This window comes from Salmo trutta, chromosome 37 (assembly GCF_901001165.1).
Source record: "Salmo trutta chromosome 37, fSalTru1.1, whole genome shotgun sequence".
Lineage (NCBI taxonomy): Eukaryota > Metazoa > Chordata > Actinopteri > Salmoniformes > Salmonidae > Salmo > Salmo trutta.
Window position 1 is genome coordinate 2,769,227 of NC_042993.1, and position 19,478 is coordinate 2,788,704.

The window sequence follows — 19,478 nt, forward strand, 5'->3', positions numbered from 1 at the left end:
CACCTTTCAGCAGGACAATAACTTAAAATACAAGGACAATGTTGCTAAGACAACATAGAATTTTCCTGAGTGGCCTAGTTTCAGTTTTGACATAAATTGGCTTGAAAATCTATGGCAAGATCAACAACCAACTTGACATAGCTTGAAGAATTTTTAAATAATAATGGGTAAATATTGCACAATCCAGGTGTGCAAAGCTCTTAGAGACTTACCCCAAAAGACTCACAGCTGTAATCGCTGACAATTGTGTTTCTAACATGTATTGTCTCAGGGGGTTGAATACTTATGTAATCAAGGTATTATTGTTTTATTTTTCAACATTGTAATAAATGTTAGAATTTTTCTTCCATTTTGACATTACAGAGTATGCTGTGTAGATCGTTGACCAAAAATCACAATTAAATCCACTTTAATCCCACTTTGTAACCCAACAAAATGTGGAAAAAGTCAAGGACTGTTTCTGTATCATAAATGTCCCCATTACAGTCTTCTTTTACAAAGGAAGAGTTTATTTCCAAAATGCTATATCCACCAATTCGTCATTTGTGCCTTTTCATCACAAATTATTGCTTATGGGTACCTTCATCTGTGTGTAAAATATAACTGTTCACAGATTTTTAATTAATAGATTTTAGATGTCTATGAAAATGAGTTTTTTTGCAAAATGCTATATATGCATTGTTTAGCTGGAATGGAATGTTAGCATCCTGTAGATTTGACTGTGCTATGTGGTTGTCTCACCTAGCTATCTTAAGATAAATGCACTTACTGTAAGCCGCTCTGGATAAGAGCATCTGCTAAATGACAAAAATTTAGCTAATCCAAGTTTATCATTTTAAAAGGCTAGTTGATCATTAGAAAACCCTTTTGCAATTGTGTTAGCACAGCTGAAAACTGTTGTCCTAATTTAAGAAGCAATATAACTGGTCTTCTTTAGACTGGTTGAGTATCTGGAGCATCAGCATTTGTGGGTTCGATTACAGGATGAAAATGCCAGAAACAAAGTACTTTCTTCTGAAACTCGTCAGTCTATTATTGTTCTGAGACATGAAGGCTATTCCATGTGAGAAATTGCCAAGAAACTGAAGGTCTCGTACAACGCTGTGTACTACTCCCTTCGCAGAACAGCGCAAACTGAATCTAACCAGAAAAGAAAGAGGAGTGGGAGGCCCCGGTGCACAACTGAGCAAGAGGACAAGTACATTAGAGTGTCTGGTTTGAGAAACAGACGCCTCACAAGTCTTCAACTGGCAGCTTCATTAAATAGTACCCACAAAACACCAGTCTCAACGTCAACAGTGAAGAGGCGACTCTGGGATGCTGGCCTTCTAGGCAGCGCATGTGGAGTTTTCACAGGAGACAGGGCAGAGAGAGAGAGAGAGAGTTAGATGAAGAATGCAAAAAACAAAGAAAGAAATTGAGAAACCTAACAAACCAAAAACATAGAGACCCAGAAACCTGAGACTACGCCTTCACTATTGTGATCACTAAAATAATACAGAAATACACTACGGAAAAAGAAGGAACAGCACGTTGGAAAACAGCTCAATGTAATTGAATAATCCATGGCATATAACCACTTCTGGAAAAACTGGAACACACTAAACAAAAACAACATGAAGAGTTATCTATCTAAAATGGAGATGTATGGATAAACCACTTCTGCAATCTTTTGGACTCTATAACTAAGAACAAACATCAAAAACATATACATGCACAAATTCAAATCTTAGAATCAGCTATTAAAGACTACCAGAACCCACTGGATTCTCCAATTACATTGAATTAACTACAGGACAAAATACAAACCCTCCAACCCAAAAAGGCCTGTGGCGTTGTAATCCTAAATGAAATGATAAAATATACAGACAACAAATTCCAATCGGCTATACTTAAACTCTTTAACATCCTCTACAGCTCTGGCATCTTCCCCAATATTTGGATCCAAGGACTGATCACCGCAAACCACAAAAGTGGAGACAAATGACCCCAATTAACTACCGTTGGAAATGCGTCAACAGCAACCTTGGGAAAATCCTCTGCATTATCCTTAACAGCAGACTCGTACATTTATTCAGTGAAAACAATGTACTGAGCAAATTGGCTTTTTACGAAATTACCGTACGACAGACCACATATTCACCCTGCACACCTTAATTGACAAAATGTCTCTATTCCTTTGGAACTTTTTTACTTGTTTCTTTTAATTTTGTTTATCTATTTCACTTGCTTTGGCAATGTCATCATGTTTCCCATTCCAATAAAACCCTTTGAATTGAATTGAGAGAGGGAGGGAGGGGAGAGAAGAGACAAGATAGCAAACAAAAGGGCAAGGGAGAGTATGAGGGAGAGAGCGAGAGTAGCACTTTCATACCCAGGTGTCAGTTTGCTCATGGTCTCCTGTCACCCCTCTCTCCTCCCCCTGTGCTCTCTCAAATTATTATTATTCTTTTCAATTCAAGGGGCTTTATTGGCATGGGAAACATATGTTAACACTGCCAAAGCAAGTGAAGTAGATCATATACAAAAGTGAAATAAACAATAAAAATGAACAGTTAACATTACACCCATTACAGAAGTTCCAAAAGAATAAAGACATTACACATGTCATATTATGTCTATATACAGTGTTGTAACGATGTGCAAATGGTTGAAGTACAAAAGGGAAAATAAATAAACATAAATATGGGTTGTATTTACAATGGTGTTTGTTCTTCACTGGTTGCCCTTTTCTTGTGGCAACAGGTCACAGATCTTGCTGCTGTGATGGCACACTGTGCTATTTCACCCAGTAGATATGGGAGTTTATCAAAATCTGATTTGTTTCAAATTCTTTGTGGATCTGTGTAATCTGAGGGAAATAGGTGTCTCTAATATGGTCATACATTGGGCAGGAGGTTAAGAAGTGCACCTCAGTTTCCACCTCATTTTGTGGGCAGTGTGCACCGGTCTTCTCTTGAGATCCAGGTCTGCCTACGGCGGCCTTTCTCAATAGCAAGGCTATGCTCACTGAGTCTGTGTGCGCCCTCTCCGGCCTCTAGGTCACCAGGCTGCTCGTTATGGCGCACACCTGTCACCATCGTTAGGTGCACCAACACCTCATCAGACTCACCTGGACTCCATCACTTCCCTGATTACCTTCCCTATATATATATATATATATATATATATGTCACTATATACTTTGTGCGTTTCTTGTTTGGTATTTAGTTTTTTTATTTATTAAAACACTCACTCCCTGATCTTGCTTACCGACTCTCAGCGCACTCGTTACACAAGGCTTTCCTTAAGTCTGAGTCAGTCAGTGGTCAGGTATTCTGCCACTGTGTACTCTCTGTTAGGGCCAAATAGTATCTCTCTCATCCCTCTTCACACCAACGTTTGGCCATAGGGCTGTGATGTTATGGCCAGGGAAAACCAGCCCAGGATGAAAGACAGAAACAGCAAAAGCGAGGGAAGGAGAGAAGGAGAGAAGGAGAGAAGAGCACGGGAAAGACATGAGGGGAGTTGGCGAAAGGGTGATATTTCTTCAGAGAGCAGATGGATGGGCTTGGAGAGTCACCTTTGTCAACCATCAAAACAAATGTCAGAATGTTGCAGTGAAAGTTTTAAACTCCAGCTGTGAATTGTGTCAAAAGTAACAACTTTGAAAGTGTGACCATCAATTTCTTTACCTTTGGCTATAAAATGTGAGGAATGAAAGCACTCAAGTCAGATTTATTATATCACTGTTTAATTACATTAAAGTTTTCACATTTTAAACAAATGCTGTTATTTCCATATTTTTCTATGTACAAATTTTTCATACAAACATTTACAAAAAACAAGTTACAATAGTGTCTGAATGTAGGGATTTCCTCTGCATTTTGTGTAACACTTGTAAACCACAGGAGGCTGCTGAGGGGAGGACGGCTCATAATAATATCCGGAACGGAGCGAATGGTATCAAACACCTGGAAACCATGTGTTTATGTATGAGATACCATTCCACCGATTCCACTCCAGTCATTACCACCAATCACTTCTCCCCAATTAGGGTGCCACCAACCTACAGTGCACACACCATAATATCCAGTGTACCGGGTATGTTGTTTGTGGGACGTTGTTTACAGTATATCAGAGTATGCGATGAATGCCCATCAGTAAAGGAAGGAAGCACAGCTCCCAGACTCCATGCAATCACAACACCCTCTCAGAATCCTGTCATTACCGCTTTGCTCTCCTCCTTCCCCTCAACTCCCATTCCCTCCATCTCGTTCCTATACACTCATCTGTTCAACACTAAACCATAAAGACATACAAAAGCAAACCAGCAATGACTAAAACAATCCCAATTTGTTCACTAGAAGCTGTTGTACCATCTCGATGACAAAGGATCTGGTTATGTAGATATCTGTGTATATCTACAACATAGAATGTGTGTTTTGTTCTAGTGTGTGCTAATCTGTGCTTTAGAGTATGCATCTGTCACATCATTGGGTTTTGTACAGTGAATTATAATAGAATACTGCATTGTTGAGGAAGAGCTTGCAAATAAGCATTTTACTGTACTGTTCACACCTGCTGTATCCTGTGCACGTGACAAATACACTTTAGTTTGATTTTAGTGACATGTCAAGAAGAAACATCCCCATTGACCTGAGTAGCTAGTACACTAAACAAGACATAAACCGTGCTTAGAGGAAGGTCAGTTAATACACATACATCTATATACATCAATAGTCTCTACATGTAGAGGAGGAAACATGAGGCCGTTTCAGAGGACTAGTGTAGACTTTGGCTCAAACTGTTTCAGATTGAACAAAGAATATGTACCCACATTATACACTGAGTGTACAAAACATTAGGAGCACCTGCTATTTCCATGTCAGACTGACCAGGTGAAAGCTATGATGTCACTTGCTAAATCCACTTCAATCAGTGTAGATGAAGGTGAGGAGACAGGTTAATGAAGGATTTTTAAGCCTTGAGACATGGCTTGTTTATGTGTGCCATTCAGAGGGTGAATGGGCAAGACAAAAGATTGAAGTGCCTTTGAACGGGGTATGGTAGTAGGTGCCAGGCGCACCGGTTTGAGTGTGTCAAGAACTGCACACTGCTGGGTTTTTCACGCTCAACAGTTCCCTGTGTGTATTTCAAGAATCTTTCACCACCCAAAGTACATCCAGCCAACTTGACAACTGTGGGAAGCATTGGAGTCAACATGGACCAGCATCCCTGTGGAACGCTTTGGACACATTGTAGAGTCCATGCCTGACGAATTAAGGCTTTTCTGAGGGCAAAAGGGGGGTGCAACTCAATATTAGGAAGGTATTGATCATGGTTTTTTTTACACGCAGTGTATATCAGTGTTCAAGTCAGGGTAATCACAAAAACAGTTATCCCCTTGTCAGTTTTCTAATAATGATTAGTACATCATGTTTCCAGTTAGATCTGTTCCAGAGTAAGTGGGGTTTCCAAGTGTCCATACAGATCAAATGGAGTGAAAAGGGGAATAGCATCCATCCTCTTTCATTTACAAAAACATGTAGAAAAACATCCTTCACAAAATACTCTTGAAGATCGTCTCTGGAACGATCCACGTTCCAAATCACACACGGGCAGCAGCTCAGTCCAGTTGCAAATATAAAAATATCTATAAAAATCTTCTCTGTGCCAATGTCCAGCATTGGGTTGACAGTGTCTCTGTTGTAGCTAGGTCTTAAACTCAGTGTCAATATAGTAAGAGGGATAGTAGGACGGGGGACAGGGTGAAGAAGACCGACAGGGAGACCAGCTGAACACCTGAACTACCCACACTCTTCTGGACCTTAGGCTCCAACACAGTAGGGTCATCTGGAGAGAGAGAGAACATGTTATTATCAGAAACAAGTGGAACAATTCTACTGTACTTCTAGTAGCCAGAGTCAATGCTGTACACCTGACAGTCTCTCTGGAAGGACAGATGGGAGACGTACCGGCTGGAAGCCTGTTGGAGGGGTTGTGCACTCCTCCTGCTCCCATCTTTCCCTTTCCTCCATCCATCGCTTTCTCCATCGCTCCATCCTTGCCTTTGTCAGCCTTGGCCTTCCCAGAGCCTGTAGAAGACAAGAAGTCATTGGTAAGAACTTGATTGTATGAACACCCAACGGGAACACCACTGAATATGGGGAACACTAAGCCTAGCCATTAATGCAAACGGAAGCTAATACTACCATAGGAAAACCCTCTAAAGGCTAAAGCTAACAAAGGCTAATGCTAGCATGTAGATGGAGACAGGGGAATGGAGCTCACCATGAGGTACAACCACATCCACCTTCAGCCTCAGACACTCCTGGCCGTGGTGATGCAGCGGCTTGGCTGAAGAGGGAGAAGAGAGGGAAGTTTAGTACAAATACCCAAGCATTGTGTTAGAGTAGTCTATTCTACAGTTAAGTGGTAGTATTCATTCAGAGGTACTGCACATAGATAGTAGTGGTATTAGTAAATGTGTAGTAGTACTACTATAGTACTGATAAACGTACAGATATAGTAGTAGCTCTCTCCCTGTCTGAACTCCTTGCCCAGGGTGAAGGGGGTGAAGCGCTGGAACTTCTCGGAGAACCTCTCAGGGGCGTGGGCAGCGAAGGGCCGGGAACATTCCCAACGCAGCTGGTCGAAGGAGTGGGGTTTACACACCTCATAGTCCTCCTTCTCCACCATGTACAGCACGTACCGCTCGGCCTCCTGGGACGGCAGCTCCCCGCGCGTGTAGTGAGGACAGATGATGTCCAGGTAGTCGTTGATTTTCACCTCCACTGTGTACTCATCCCATAGGAAACTAGGGAGAGAGAGAAGAGAAGGAGAGTGGTTAGTGACATGGCTGGCTATTATCTTTAGATGATTTTACATCTAGTAGTCATCTCTGACTGACCGAAGGAACAAACGTAACATTATGAAATATCATGTCCCATTCCCAGCCAGATGACAGAGTTGAGCCCATGTTTGTGTGGGCTGTTCCACTCACATGAACAAACACGCATGGAAGAACCGACTTACTCAAACACACACTCTCATAATAAACACACTCACGGACAATCAAACAAAAAAAAGCTGTTAATAAGACTCAGCCCAAACAGACAGTGTGTGTGTGTGTGTGTGTGTGTGTGTGTGTGTATTTGCACCTGCGGCACGTGTGTGTGATTGCGTGAGTCTTGGTGTAGACCTGTCACCCAGACAATGAGAATTAGTGAGTAGCCAATCAGGAGTCACTGGCTAAACTTGTTTGATGTATTTATTTAGACAAGAACACACCACTACACGCCTACACTCTTTCTGCCTATCCCTCTAACTCTCCCTCATCTGTTTTCTGGAGCGTTCCACTCATGTTGTTTTAAAGAGTAGAGTTTCACTGGCCAGCTGTGTCCATGGAGACAAGATTCTGAGTGGCAGTTTCTCCTTCTGTCTCTCTGTCTGTCATCTATATGAGCTGTCGGCACAAGTCATTTAATCTCTTTCTCTCCCTTCCTACACAAATCATTTGAATGGGTTAGTTATCATCTCTCTCTCTGTCCCTCTCCCTCCCTTTCTTTCCCTCTGCACCTGTTGGAGTGTCAGTGGGTGTGACTTTTTACTCCTCTAGTGACTTCACCCCTGATTCTGTCTCTTCCTACTTCTTTCTTCCTCCCTCCACGAAAAATAAATATTGAGGGAGGTGGAGACAGTCTCTCTCTTTCTGTTCCTTTTCATTTTAACCCTCCTTGACTTTATGACTCTAAGCTTTCCCTCCATCTCGGTTCTAGATTCTAACTGTTGTTGTTGTTTAACCCTCCTTCCCTCCAGTCAACCCCTCCAATCTACTGAGGTATACACGTGAAAGGACACAAATGTCTAACACACACACACACACACACCTCATGAAATAAACCCTAGAACAGTAGAACTTCTATTTCTGGGAGGAAGGAAGGTTAAAGTGATGAAAGAAACAAAGTGCTGTATCTGGGTATCAAATTAAAACAGTGCTTTCCAGCTGTCCTCCAGGCCTATTAGGATTCAGCTCACACAGGGACTATGAGTTGTGTTGGCGAGTGGAGTCAGTGGTGCTGGCAGGGTACACACACACACACACACACACACACACACACACACACTTTTCTGGAAGAGAGGTTGAGTTTGTGGGTAAGAGCTTGTTAACCCTGAGGATGTAATCAGTATAATATGCACGTCAGAGTCTCATTGGTTCCAGGCCCTGGGCTGAACAGACATCCACACAGGCCACAGCACAAACACCCTGCCACATACTCCGGGTGTGTGGCTCTGTTCTGTGCCACGAGAGAGAGAGAGCGCATCTGTATCACAGGCAGCTGGTGGCACTTTAATTAGGGAGGAAGGGCTCATAGTAATGTATACACTAGCTTTGTGTGAGAGAGACAGTGTGAAGAACCCAGTTCATACATGTTTCTGTTGTGTTGGTGTGTGCCCAAGCATCAAAGCCTAGAACAGGAGGTATCTGGTATCCTGCCTCCCTCCTTTCATCCCTCCTTTCTCTACTGTTGTTGTTGTCCTTCTTAAGTGACAGACACACTGGCTCCATGTGGGTCTCTAACCCCCTGCCACTGTGTGTGTGTGTGTGTGTGTGAGAGAGACCTAGACAGAGTAATCTGCCAGTCACAACATGTATTGTTAGCAGAGCCCGTACCTAGGCTCATTAGCCAGGGCTAACAGCTAGATTAGCCTCTTTCTCACACCACAACATGTATTGTTAGCTGAGCCCGTACCTAGGCTCATTAGCCAGGGCTAACAGCTAGATTAGCCTCTTTCTCACACCACAACATGTATTGTTAGCAGAGCCCGTACCTAGGCTCATTAGCCAGGGCTAACAGCTAGATTAGCCTCTTTCTCACACCACAACATGTATTGTTAGCAGAGCCCGTACCTAGGCTCATTAGCCAGGGCTAACAGCTAGATTAGCCTCTTTCTCACACCACAACATGTATTGTTAGCTGAGCCCGTACCTAGGCTCATTAGCCAGGGCTAACAGCTAGATTAGCCTCTTTCTCACACCACAACATGTATTGTTAGCTGAGCCCGTACCTAGGCTCATTAGCCAGGGCTAACAGCTAGATTAGCCTCTTTCTCACACCACTTCAAAACAGGATGATATCTTTGGCTTAGCCTTCGCATGCACACACGCTGGTCTGCAGTTCAAGATCTTAATTGACAAACAAATCTGTGTTCTTTTCTTATTTCTTTGACTCAGACTGGTAATGACAGGGTTGAGACGAACGGCACGAGAGAACTGCACCGCTACAGTAGAGTGAAGTGACTTTCCTAACTGAATGGAATCCACCTGATTTCCACAGTAACCACAGCTTCTCCTTAAAAACATGTTCCTGTCCAAAGCTGTCAAAACACACATTCTGTTGCTAATCTCAGTCACTACAAACAATCACACTTTCAGATCTCCCTTTGCCGCTCTTCTGGAGCCTACTTAATTAAAAGCTATCTGGGGCCAAGCTGTTGCCCACAAAGGGAGGAGGGGTTCTGAATAGGGTGTAATTACCCCTCCCCCCAAAGACATAAACCCTGGAGCTGACTAGACTCCAGTCTGCCCCCACCCTTCACCCCCTCTAGCCCCAAGGCTGTGCTCAGTGTCCTCTGCTCACTAGTAGAGGCTGATGTAGATGTGATAAGGTGAGGTGTGTTGTAGCTACTATGGCTCTCAGTATTTTGCACGTGGTCCATGTTGCCCATAATTGACTCTCTCCACAAGTTGTACAATAATCATGATGAAGCTAGATTTACAGTAACGTTGACGGCCGTACTTATCAATGGGAGGGGTTGTGTGAGTGTGTGAGCAATCTCAGCCTAGGGATCTGGGAGAAGTCCAGCTGATTGAAGCCAGTTGACACAGGGCCAGACTCACAACTGGAACACAAGCGCTCCTTCCTCCCTCCCTCCGAACAGTATCGTCTTTCCCTCTCCTTCGTCCTTCTACTCTGACTGACAGTTCACAGGAGAGTGAGAGTTGCGTTAATGTGATAGCTACGCGTGTGTGAGAGGCAGGGGAGTGAGAGAGAGGTTCTCTGAATACCAGAATTCAGGCCACCTCACACCCCAGGCACTTGAGCACATGTGTTTATCAGGGCAGACCAGAGCCTGTGTGTCTGTCTGTCTCACTGAGGTGTGTGTGTGTGTGTGTGTGTGTGTGTGTGTGTGTGTGTGTGTCTATGTCTCACTGAGGTGTGTCTGTGTGTGTGTCTTTGTCTCACTGAGGTGTGTGTAAACAGCCAGGATGGAAGGTAGTCTCCCTTCACCTCTCCTCTGAACTGAACAGTTCTCAGGGCTGCTACTGTAGCTACTGCGTCACAGATGTGTGTGTGTTTGCTTTGTGTGTGTGTGTGTGTGTGTGGTAGGTGGTTATGACAATAGGGTGATTGGGTGAGTTGTTTAACACCTCATTAAGTTCAACAGCTTTGAAGTCCTTTCCTCATTTCTTGCTGTTATCACATCCCTCCCCTCTAGATTCACCTCCCACCCCTCTCTTCTCTTCCCTTCCTTCCCTACTTATACACCCATCTCTCTTCTCTTCCCTTCCTTCCCTACTTATACACCCATCTCTCTTCTCTTCTCTTCCCTTCCCTACTTATACACCCATCTCTCTTTTCTTCCCTTCCCTTCCCTCCCTTCTTATATGCCCATCTATCTTCTCTTCCCTTCCCTTCTTATATGCCCATCTCTTCTCTTCTCTTCCCTACTTATAGGCCCATCTCTCTTCTCTCCCTACCATCCCTCCTGTGTTTCCCATATAAAAACCCACAACAAAAATGCTCTCCTTTCTCCCCGTCTCCTCCTCCTCTCATTCTTTGGGGAATGTTACAAACTGTCAGGCAGGTCACAGGGGTTAGAATTCAGAGTCAGAATCCTCATACACACTCCCACTGAGTAAGCAAGGGAGAGTCTAGTCACACACACACAGCGGGTCTGAAGGAGAGTCAGCACTGTTAACAAAACCCACCATATACTCCACAGGTAGTCAGCAACACACACACACACACGAGGAATGTAATGACAGGGCTTGAGGTTTGTGAGAGTCTGTGGAATAGAATGCTCTCACACCATACAACTATAAAATCTGCACACACAGGCGTATAAAATCACCCTATTAATGAACTGTGGTATCCCACATTCACACCTCAACTCAAGAGGATATAGGCCTGTGAGTTGTAATCTGGGTTTTAGTTGTTGTATGTACTAATACAGTATTATACACTAACTACCCTAGTAGAACCTCTCTAGAACACTCTCTAACCTCCCACATTCTCTCCTGAGAGCAGAGTTCCAAAGAGGTCATTCTTCTGTCTGTCACGCTCCAAAAGATCAGAATAACAGGAGTCTAATCATTCTGTCCCAACCACCATTATCGCATCCAGACTCCACTAACCACCACCTCTATTCATGGTATGTGTGATTCTTTACAAGGAATTGCAGGGTTTGAGAGCCTTTAAAAATGTCAACACAACCTTTTCTCCCCTCCCTCCAGCCAGCCATCTATTCATCCATGTCCCATCTCTCCGTCTGTCTGTCTCTCCTTTATGCGCTCTAGATTAACCCATCCCCCTCTCCCTCCGTTCATCTCTCCTCTATTCTTCCCTTGCTCTTAAGGTAACATAATATCAAAGCTCTTCATGACAGCCTAATTTCTCAACACAAATCCCTTCCTCTCTTTTATCCATCCCCCGTTTTCTGTTCCCAACTCTCTCTTTCAGATGAATAGAAAAAGGCTACATGTTGGCAGGTTACTAGATATGCAGCTTGGTTTGGGTCAATGAGGAGGACTAGACTCACAGGTCTCTCAACCAGGGTGATAACATCCCAACTAACCCTGGTTCAATCTGGATTATACAGAAGAACACGGTTTGGGTCAATGAGGAGGACTAGACTCACAGGTCTCTCAACCAGGGCAATAACATTCCAACTAACCCTGGTTCAATCTGGATTATACAGAAGAACACGGTTTGGGTCAATGAGGAGAACTAGACTCACAGGTCTCTCAACCAGGGCAATAACATTCCAACTAACCCTGGTTCAATCTGGATTATACAGAAGAACACGGTTTGGGTCAATGAGGAGAACTAGACTCACAGGTCTCTCAACCAGGGCAATAACATTCCAACTAACCCTGGTTCAATCTGGATTATACAGAATAACACGGTTGGGGTCAAAACTATTTTCATTCATTCAAAGTGAATGAATTGCAAAAATTATTTTTGGAAAAATCCCGGCTGCTTCAAACAGAGAAGTCAGTCAGGCCTGAGCTGAGACTGGAAGTGGCCCTTAGGGGGCAACAGAGAGCCATCTCTGAAACGCTACATGAGATGATACTGGAAACACACAAACATGACCCTACACACACAATGTGATAACGTGAGGATAAAGCAGTCCTCAGTATTGTAGAATTGAGACAAACAATAACAGTGGGGAGACACAGCAAGCTGCTGTGATCTGTGTGGAAAACTACTCAGGAAAACCGAGCAGGGTCTGTGAGAAAGAGAGGAACTGACGGAGAGAGAGAGGAAGTCTGGACCATAGATAAGGAGGCGAGCGGAAGAGCTGAGATGGAAGGGGGCGCTAATTAAAGTATTTATTTTTAACACGGCAAAACGTTGTTTTGTGTTACATCCATGATAATGTGTGTGTGAGAGTGTTAGGTAAGACAGCTGTTATGTCAGCAGGAAACAAGCTATATACCTAGATGTGATTGAATGGACAGAACTAGATGCTGTGTAGCTGACTGACTGGAGCAATCCTATTGGCTCCTTTAACTGATTGTTCTATGTAGGATATGTCCCTCTACATATTTAAGGAGCTTCAGATTTACTAACACACACACACACACACACACACACACGTTACGCCAGAGAGATAACAGGGATATAATCTATTCTAAATATAAAAAGCAGCAGAATGACGATTTTACTGTCTATAGGTCAGCTAGTCAGATTACAGCTCAGATCGTCTGTAATCTGTGTGCGCGCGTGTATTTCCCCCTCATTTTGCTGAGGGATTAGAGACCCAGAGCGACAGATGAGGTGGGAGGTGAGAGACCTGCTTTGGCAATGTTAACATATGTTTCCCGTGCCAATAAAGCCCCTTGAATTGAAAGGTGGGTTCCAGAATATATGAAAGAAAGACAGACAGAGAGGAATATAGAATAGAGAGAAATATAGAATAGAGAGGAATATAGAATAGAGAGAGAGGAATATAGAATAGAGAGAGAGGAATATAGAATAGAGAGAGAGGAATTTAGCCAGAGGAAAGAAGAGCTTTACAACAGAGAAGAAAATCACACATTTAACTTTACAACCACACCACCCTCTTCCCCCACCAGCCACCACAACCCTAAACCTCTTCCTCTAGGACATATCTGTTCAGACAAGCCCAACACCTCAACAACACCTCAACAACACAACATGAGAGAGAAAGACAAAAGAAGACAGAGAATTGGAAATATATAGCTATATAGGAGAGGAGAACATGAATACTTGAATATGTGAAAGAGATGAACTCATGGAAACAGAGATAGTGAGAAAGAGAGAAGTGGTCAGGCAATAACAAGCTGGAGAAGACGCAGCTGGTGAGGAGAAGAGGGAGTGGCGATGGAGAGAGGAACGGACAGGTACAGAGAGGGAGGGAGAGAAGGGGGGGTCAAACACAGCTGACAGAGTTGAGTATAGTAACAGGGGAGAGAAGGAAGGGGGGGGGGTCGAACACAGCTGACAGAGTTGAGTATAGTAACAGGGGAAGTGTGGAATGCTGGCTGCTACTAATATTAACACCCACCCCCTGCCCCTAGAGAGTGTGTGTGTGTGTGTGTGTGTGTGAGAGAGAGAGTCACTGATTTACCAGTGCTCTGTAATATCGCCTACATATAGGGCCCCTCCCTTTCTCTGACATTGGAGTTCAGGCAACACTACACACTCACCCTCAGTCAAAAACAAAAAAACACTTCCAGTAACAATGCATTGCGCCAGAACTAATGATTAAGCTGTAGGATCAGGTCGAAACAAGCCCAGTCTCTCACACACAGACACACACACACACAAGGCTATAACAAGGTTGGAACAGACTGCGAAAAACCAGTTTCTACACCAGTCAGGTCAGAGACTGACAACTGTACACACACACTGAGTGATCTGTGTGCTACCATCTGAAGTCAGTCAGTAAACATCAGTTTACACCTGATCGCCTTAGATCAATCAGCCAGGAACCAATTAGACTCAGTGATCCCATGGGAGTGAATCAGGTGGTTGAGACACAGTGTAAAGTGGGACGACAGTTGAGGGACCAGATTGGGCTTTCAGGCTGACAGAAAACTGCCCAGAGAGAAAGAGAAAGTTGAAAAAGAAAGATGGAAACTGAGAACGAGGGATTAAAGAGAAGGACGAAGGATTATACAGTGAAAATGTGGTAACAATAGCAGGTGGGTACGGGCCAGACTAGGATTAAGTCCTCATTTTTAACAGTGATTAATCTCCTTCTGAAAACCACATTCACTGAGTTCCAATTGGAGGTTTTCAGAGACTTTAGATAAACACTTCTGGGGGAAAAAAAGTGTGTGTGTGAGAGAGACATGCAGTACAGAATGTGTGAGTAGAGCTTGTGTCATGAGTAATAGTTATCAGTCTTTAGTGGACACTGAGCATCACTGCTCCCACATCAAACTGGCGCGGCGAGTTTCCATGTAGTTTGTTTTTGTTAATATGTGACTGTGTCAATGTGTATGCGAGTGTGTGTCTGAACATGCTTGTTTGTGTCTACAGTGCATGTGACGTGTGAACATATTTCTCTGTCTGGTTGTGTGTTAGTCTATCTTTAGTCTGCTACAAAAAGGATTAATGTACATTATGATTGTTGTTGTTGATGTTGTTATGCAACGCAAGTTACAGTGGGAATGTAGTCCAGAGCCAGATTAAAGAACACAGTCTTGCACAGCTAAACTTGTGGGGACAAGGTTAACCCCCAACCCTAACCCGTACCCTTATCCTAACCTTAACCTAGCTCCTAACCCTAAAACTAACCCTAGAAATAACATTTGATCTTGTGGGGATTAACAAAATGTCCCCAGTTGGTCAAATGTTTGTTTGTTTGTTTGTTTACTATTCTGGTGGGGACTTCTGGTGCTCACAAGTATAGTTAAACACACACTGACTCAGACCACTGCCCCTCAAAATGTTCTTTCTGTATTTCTCTGCATTTATAGCAATTCTCACTTGACCCACAACTCTGATTTCTCCTCTATAACCTCTTTTCTCATTATGGACTAAGAGTTTGGTTCAGATGTCCTTCTCTTCAGTTATTTTCTTCCTCCCTCTTCATGTCACCTGATCAACAGAAGTCGTGTTCCTTGTGCTCGAGCCACCGTCTCAGTGATGTCATACCGACAAACCCAGGTAAAGTCAGACCTGCGTACGGAACAGGTAAAGTACAACGCTGACTCACACCGACAAAACCCATTTCGTCACAACTCATGACAAGGTATGACTAGTCAACAACATTTTCCTGTACTCACATCATTAAACCAATTACAAAACCAATGTCTTTCCCATTTCATATGAAATCTAATTTAGTGCTCTGTCATCATCATTGGCCTAAGGAGAATTAGGCTACAGAGACAAAGTGCAAATCGAATTAAGGTAACACAAATAGGCCGTAATGGCATCTGAACTTGCGATAAGAAGGTACAATAACGTCGACCCAGAGTCGGCTGAAACCGTGACCCCTCAGTCTTGGTCCATTTTCTCTATAAAATAATCCATCCTTCTTTCTCACCATCTTCAGGTCTGTGCTAAAAGCTCAATAACTCACGCGGCCTCGCATACGCCTGTCAAGCTCCATTGAGCCCACTGAGTGGCATGGTAGCATTACAATTTCTGACCCCAAAACAATCAGCATTGGATCTGTCCCCCCCCCTCCCCCTCTTGGAGAGCTGAAGTGTCAGACTGTCAGCAGCACCAAGAGTGAAACACAGACATACAGTCTGTATTCAGACACTCAGGTCGAGTTGGTTCAGGCTTTATTTTTATGCTGTGTGAGGGAGTCTGTCTATGTATCGAGATCATATACATGGTTGATTCTGTCTCTCCAGCTGTCTCAGAATTCGTTCCCAAACTTCCCCTTGTTCTCTGTTTATGCCCTGCTGCGCGATTGGCCGACCATAACCTAATTACAATTCTGTTACCTGGTTAAAGGGGCAAGCAGACAGCTAATACAACAAGGCACACAGCCTACAGCTAATATACTACAAATGGAAGAAATAAAAGCAATACCAAAATCCAGATGTCAACTTCTATTCCACATTAGTTCAACATCATTTCATTGAATTGACGTGCAATCAACGTTGATTCAACCAGGCCGTGTGTGTCCAGTGGGGTGGGATGTCTGATAAAGAACCGAGGAAATTCAGCGCGTAGGCGATCCATTGAGTGGATGAGACACAAACAGTATTTATCCCATGACAGAAAGTGTACTTGAGTAGGCCTAGTATAGTGTCAGATAAGCATTCTCAAAGTGAGTTGAGCACTAGGTGCGCGTAAACAGAAATCACACACACTTTTAATGTGTGCTACACCAAAATACGCACACACAGAGAGAAAGAGATTAAGAACACCTACTTTGGGTTTGTGCTATTCCAGAAGACGCTGTGTCTCTCTGCAGAGGCGAACCAGGTTCCGAAGCTCACAGCCAAACACACCAGCCACACCAAATCCATAGCTGCTGATTTAGGACCAGAACAAAACGAAACACCAACAAATACTGTCAGTTATTGCAGAATACGTCTGTGCAGAATGTGCACACTGTCAAAAGAAACGTATGATAGGGGTGCTGGTCTATAGCTGCTGCTTTTCTGTATGGTTGAGACCTCCTTCTGTGGAGTTTAACGGCTGTTTGTATGGTTAAGACCGAGGCGCGTTGAATGTTTTGTCTAACAGAGCCACGCCTCTCCCGGTTGTATAGCCAATAGCAGCGGGAAAAACGCCCCACTGCTCTGACTATTCAACTAGAGACGCCATGAACACTTTATCCAATATAGGCATATAGCTATTTTTGTGACATTGAAATGAATTCATAACGCACTCAAAATAGTTTTTGTGTTTCTTTTGTTGTGACCAAAAGTGTTTTCTTAGAATTTTTGTCATTAATGCAAAACTTGCTGATTTTTCCCCCTCCTGATGAATTATAGGCTCACATATTTAACAACATGAAAATGTGAAATAACAATACTATGGTATACTTTAGAAAATAAATGAATCTAATGTAATGCAAGGTATACGTCTACCTAAATGTTCCATGTCTGTCAGTCAGATGTTATCCTATAGAATCATTAAGATGTTATCTGTGTAGCTAATCTTCTGGGTCCCCTGTAGCCATATAGTCTGCAGACACACAGTGACTGTAAATTAGCAACACAAAGCTGCTCAAAATAATGCATTATAATACTGTATAGCCCACCTTTTTTTATCCCACATTTAGTATTCACTTCTTTTGTGCCACTAAAAAACAAGACTGGCAAAAACAAAAATGAGCACATTGCCGAAATCAAGCAAGAATATCAGTAAATGTGCCAAACACACTGTTCCCTGCTAGTCCAGGACTCCATGGGTTCAGGGGCTGACCAACAGGGGCCAGGGACTAGGACAAGGCCCGGTGAGCAGGCTCAGAACTCCATTGTGTGTGTATGTGTGTTAGTGTGCATGTGCATGTGCGTGCGTGCGTGTGTGTGTGTGTGTGTGTGTGTGTGTGTGTGTGTGTGTGTGTGTGTGTGTGTGTGTGTGTGTGTGTGGGTGTGAAGATTAATGAAGATGGCTCTGCAGTGGATAGTTATTTATGTTTTTTTTATGCTGATCTGAATTTTTATTTCCGCCATAGTTTCCTATGACCGAAAAGAGCTTCTGGACATCAGAACAGTGATCCCTAACTTCCATTTGGATTCAGATTTCTACTTCAACAAGTTGGTAGCTGTTGACATACTGCTCAGACCAGGCCCTAATCCCGGGACTCAAAAGAGGAAGAGACGCCGCAAAAGAGGCAAATAAGTGGGCACCCTGAGGAGATAAATAAACACCTGTATCCTCCGTTCTATTGGTAAAAGACCAATCACCAGAGAACAAACTAGACAAGCTCTGTTCTATTGGTAAATGACCAATCACCAGAGAACAAACTAGACAAGCTCCGTTCTATTGGTAAATGACCAATCACCAGAGAACAAACTAGACAAGCTCTGTTCTATTGGTAAATGACCAATCACCAGAGAACAAACTAGACAAGCTCTGTTCTATTGGTAAAAGACCAATCACCAGAGAACAAACTAGACAAGCTCTGTTCTATTGGTAAATGACCAATCACCAGAGAACAAACTAGACAAGCTCTGTTCTATTGGTAAATGACCAATCACCAGAGAACAAACTAGACAAGCTCCGTTCTATTGGTAAATGACCAATCACCAGAGAACAAACTAGACAAGCTCTGTTCTATTGGTAAATGACCAATCACCAGAGAACAAACTAGACAAGCTCTGTTCTATTGGTAAAAGACCAATCACCAGAGAACAAACTAGACAAGCTCTGTTCTATTGGTAAATGACCAATCACCAGAGAACAAACTAGACAAGCTCTGTTCTATTGGTAAATGACCAATCACCAGAGAACAAACTAGACGAGCTCTGTTCTATTGGTAAATGACCAATCACCAGAGAACAAACTAGACAAGCTCTGTTCTATTGGTAAATGACCAATCACCAGAGAACAAACTAGACGAGCTCTGTTCTATTGGTAAATGACCAATCACCAGAGAACAAACTAGACGAGCTCCGTTATATTGGTAAATGACCAATCACCAGAGAACAAACTAGACGAGCTCCGTTCTATTGGTAAATGACCAATCACCAGAGAACAAACTAGACAAGACTGTTCTATTGGTAAATGACCAATCACCAGAGAACAAACTAGACAAGCTCTGTTCTATTGGTAAATGACCAATCACCAGAGAACAAACTAGACAAGCTCCGTTCTATTGGTAAATGACCAATCACCAGAGAACAAACTAGACAAGACTGTTCTATTGGTAAATGACCAATCACCAGAGAACAAACTAGACAAGCTCTGTTCTATTGGTAAATGACCAATCACCAGAGAACAAACTAGACAAGCTCTGTTCTATTGGTAAATGACCAATCACCAGAGAACAAACTAGACAAGACTGTTCTATTGGTAAATGACCAATCACCAGAGAACAAACTAGACAAGCTCTGTTCTATTGGTAAATGACCAATCACCAGAGAACAAACTAGACAAGACTGTTCTATTGGTAAATGACCAATCACCAGAGAACAAACTAGACAAGCTCTGTTCTATTGGTAAATGACCAATCACCAGAGAACAAACTAGACAAGCCTGTTCTATTGGTAAATGACCAATCACCAGAGAACAAACTAGACGAGCTCCGTTCTATTGGTAAATGAC

The 19,478-nt window shown here is 43.1% G+C and overlaps 1 protein-coding gene across 1 annotated transcript; it reads right to left on the reverse strand.

Moving 5' to 3' along the window:
* Positions 1–5,103: 5,103 nt before the first annotated feature.
* Positions 5,104–16,930, reverse strand: LOC115177446 (ephrin-A1). The gene is made up of 5 exons (XM_029738225.1): positions 16,632–16,930; positions 6,504–6,799; positions 6,274–6,339; positions 5,958–6,077; positions 5,104–5,835 (listed from the first exon to the last, which is right to left on the reverse strand). The coding sequence occupies exons 1-5, from the start codon at positions 16,727–16,729 to the stop codon at positions 5,714–5,716; spliced, it is 702 nt and encodes a 233-aa protein (XP_029594085.1). The 5' UTR covers positions 16,730–16,930; the 3' UTR covers positions 5,104–5,713.
* Positions 16,931–19,478: the final 2,548 nt, after the last annotated feature.

Coding starts and splice junctions, on each gene's coding strand:
- LOC115177446 (XM_029738225.1), bottom strand. CDS start 16,729: ATGGATTTGGTGTGGCTGGTGTGTTTGGCTGTGAGCTTCGGAACCTGG. Junction 6,078..6,273: donor GGATGTGGTTGTACCTCATG/GTGAGCTCCATT, acceptor TGTCTTCTACAG/GCTCTGGGAAGGCCAAGGCT. Junction 5,836..5,957: donor CTCCAACAGGCTTCCAGCCG/GTACGTCTCCCA, acceptor CTCTCTCTCCAG/ATGACCCTACTGTGTTGGAG.